General features: G+C 60.2%; 1 protein-coding gene across 1 annotated transcript; it reads right to left on the minus strand.

The window, feature by feature from the left end:
• Positions 1-648: 648 nt before the first annotated feature.
• EVX2 (even-skipped homeobox 2) lies at positions 649-3,731 on the minus strand. The gene is made up of 3 exons (XM_040070165.1): positions 3,308-3,731; positions 1,839-2,095; positions 649-1,302 (listed from the first exon to the last, which is right to left on the minus strand). The coding sequence occupies exons 1-3, from the start codon at positions 3,729-3,731 to the stop codon at positions 649-651; spliced, it is 1,335 nt and encodes a 444-aa protein (XP_039926099.1).

Consider the following 3,731-nt stretch of genomic DNA (forward strand, 5'->3'; position numbering starts at 1 on the left):
ATGCGTGAGAAATAAATCCAAGAGCCGTTTTACCGAGAGAAGAAAAAGACGTCGAGAAAAAGAATTAAATTTAGAAAAGTGTCTGGAAGGTAAATGCTTCAGGACAACAGCCTACACCTAAAAAGATTCAAGTATTTCCCAGATAGCGTGGATTACGGTAGTTAGAAAGCGTGATCTCAAAAATGCCTCTCCCCATCCTGACAATGTCACACTTCCCTTCCCGTTACTGGCCCGGACGCGGCTGCCTCATTAGCTACCGCTCGTCATACGGAAATACTCGAGACATTTCCCATTTGCTCGAACTCAAACCGAAATGATAATAATAATAATAATTTTTTAAAAAAATTAAATAAGGCCAGAAACACATTCTCTTCCGCCGGCTGCCCCTCCCCGCCCCCACGGGCCCGGTTGCCTGCGCCCCGCGGAGCCCGGCAGCGCCCGGCAGCGAGCACCGCGGGGCCGCCTCCGCGGGGGCGCAGGAGCCGCGGAGCGCCCTCCCCGCCGGTTCCGCTCCCCACCGCGGCGGGGCGGCCAGCAATATAAAAATAGACGGAACTTTTTGGCCCGGTGCGGGGGCGACCCCCGCCCCGACCCCCCATCCCCCCGCGACTCCCTCTACAAAACGCCCCCGGGCCCGGGCCGGGGTAGTTATCTGGTGAGCGGCGCCTCCTCCCGCTGGTCCGGCGAGGCGACCGCGGCCTTGCTGAGCACGGCGGCCGAGTAGGGCAGGAAGCCGCTCTCGGAGCGCTGCCCCGCCGCCGTGCAGGGGAAGTCGGCGGCCGCGCCGCCCCTGGAGCCCAGCGCCGAGGCCGCCGCCGCCGCCGCCGCCGCCGTCTGGCTGCTGTGGCAGCTGAGGCAGGAGCAGGGCGCCGAGCCCCCCGGCGGCCCCGAGCCCGCCGCCGCCGCCGCCGCCGCTGCCGCCGCCGCCGCCGCCGAGGCTGCCGCGCTGCTGTTGAGGCCGGCGGCGGCCGGCGTCTGGTAGAGGCCGGGGTGTCGGAAACTGCAGAGCAGCTCCGGCCGGGAGTAGGGGTGCGAGAGGGCGCGGAAAGTGTCCAGCGGGCGGATGGAGGTGGCGAAGGGCGCGGCGGCTGCCCCCGAGGCGGCGGCGGCGGCGGCGGCAGCCGTGACCCCGACGTGCGGGTAGTAGTGGAGAGGGACGTGGGAATGGAAAGGGTAGGGCAGACTGCCCGTGGCCGCCGCGTGGGTCATCATGTAGGTGTAGAAGCTGGGGTCGGCCGGGTGGGGCCAGGACATGGCCAGGCGCTGCCGCTTGTCCTTCATCCGCCGGTTCTGGAACCACACCTGCGGGGATACGAGCACAGCGCGGCGTCAGCTCCGCTCCGCGCCCCGCCGCACCCGTTGCCGCCGAGGCCGGCGGGCGCCCACCGACACGTATTGACAACGCTTCTAGGCGACCCCTCTCCCTCCCGGAGCGATCTCCCTTGACTTTGCCCGAGGGGATCGGTGGGTACGGCCCTCCCTCTACTCGAGAGGGACCCCTTCGATCCGAATAAACGTTTTCCCTTCGAATCGTCCCCTCCTCCCCGCTCAAGACTGTCTTTACGGTACTGACGCTCGTTCATTCCCTCTACGTCTATCCTCTCCCTCTTCACTTTAGGAAATTGGCTAACGCGATAAAAACCGACCAGGAAAATAAGAACAGCAGTAGCAGCAACTTTTTTAAAAGCAAATGAAAAGTGTTGGATGCAGAAAAGCAAAAGAGCGCGAGTGGTGTCCATGGCTGCGGGCCCTGCGAGTCCTTATGCCGGGGAGGCACCCGGGCACCGCGGGCCTGCGCGGGGCAGCCGCGGCTCGGTGGGGCGCGGATCGCGGCGTACCTTGATGGTGGTTTCGGGGAGATTGAGGGCGGCGGCCAGCTCGCAGCGCCGCGGCCGCGATACGTAGTTCTCGCGGTAAAACTCCTTCTCCAGGCGGGCGATCTGCTCCCGGGTGAAGGCGGTGCGGTACCGGCGCACCTGGTCGGCCCCCGCCGCCGAGCCGCCCAGCGCGCCGCCGCTGTGCAGGCTGCCGATGCCCGCGGCGGGGGCGGCGGCGGCCGCGGGGGCGCTGGGCGTCGGGCTGCTCTCCGCGTAGCCTGCGGGGTAGGGCGCGGTGGTGAGAGCGGGGGACTCGGCTGCCCCCCGATCCTCCCGGCCAGGCCGGACCGGGCCCGCAACACCCGCGCTCAAGGCCAGCTGTCATTCTTACAAATCCCTGCTGCTAAGAGAATCGATAAATTTGGATCCGGAGGTCGTTTGTTGGTTATTGTTCTGTTGGTTGGTCGGGTTGGGGTTTTTTAATCCTTCGTAACTGCTTTATTTTCGGATGGGGCGGGCTTGGGAGACTGCAGGGCAGCCGAGCTCAGGGGAGAGCAGGAGAGGGCGCGGGCTGTGGCTCGTGGCCCGGGCTCGGCGCTAGCCTGTTCCCCTTCGACTGCGGTTCTTTAGTTTCGTGTGAGACATACAAAATAAAAGCAGCCATGAAAGCCCCCTCTTTTTTTTCTTTTTCTTTTCTTTTTTTTTTTTCCCCTCTTTCTCTCTCTCTCTCTCTCTCTCTCTCTCTAGGGTTACGTCGAGCATCCCTTCCTTTCTCTGGCACATTTGACGAAAAAGGCATGCACTGTGGCCCCTAGGAAATGCACCGTTCATCTGCCTCCACCTCCCCAATAATAGCAACCTCCACCTCCAGCAATAGTAACAACCACCGTCCATCACCGTGCCCCTCAAAACACGGGGAAGGAGACGAGGCTGCTTCAAAACGCCTCTTACAAGCAGAGGAAAAGTGAACAATGCCAAATTAGCCCGAGGTGGACACAGACAGCACGTTGCATATACACAGGGAAGGACACACACAGTCAAATGCGGGCAGTTTCCTCGCATTCCCCCCTCTCGCTCTCTCTAATTTAATCTATGTGTATACACTCATATACAGCTCAAGAGACGCCGAGAGCTCCAAGAGCGCGGGGAAATACACGGAGAAAGCTTTGCCTAAATATAGGTGGGTGGATATTTGTGCCCACATATATTCTGGATATATATCTACATATCAATGGATTTGGGCATGCACACACGCACACACACACACACACGAAGGCACCGGCACGGGAGCTGCCCGGACAGTGTATCTCGGCTATTTGGGTAGCGCAGTAATTGCAATAATATTTTACAGCCTGGAGCTCTGTCTTCCCAGAAGAGAGAGCGCCGATGCAGAGGCCAGCGACTTTGGCGGTGGCGGTGGGTTTCCTCTGGTTTTTAAAGCCGGTTGGCAAAGTGCGGGGCTTAGATGAAGATGATAAAGGAAGAGTTACCTTTGTTACTGTTTTCCTTCAGCTGGGAGGAAGTCAGGCTGGCCGGGGAGCGGAGCGCAGAGCAGCCCACCTCCACATCACTGTTCATATCTGCTTCTTGAGCAACTTCGGAATAAAGGCTGATTTTCTTCCTGCTTTCCGACGGCGGGATTTCGGAGGAGACAGTGCTTTCACTGCTCGGATGCTGGAGATTGAATAAAGTGTCTATTTCAAATTTGCCTTTGGCGGAGATGTCCCCTATAGCGCTGTGCAGGGAGGCGGCAGTCAGTCTCGGGCTGAGGCGACCACTGTGCGGAGAATTTTCAAGGGCCTCCAACACCGCATTTCCAGCTGAGTCTGACAAATTCGAGAGCCTTTTGCCAGCTGTAGGGCTGTGCAGCCCTCTCTCCATCAGGATCATCTCTTTTCTTATTCTTTCCATCAT

This window comes from Hirundo rustica, chromosome 7 (assembly GCF_015227805.2).
Source record: "Hirundo rustica isolate bHirRus1 chromosome 7, bHirRus1.pri.v3, whole genome shotgun sequence".
Taxonomy (NCBI): Eukaryota; Metazoa; Chordata; class Aves; order Passeriformes; family Hirundinidae; genus Hirundo; species Hirundo rustica.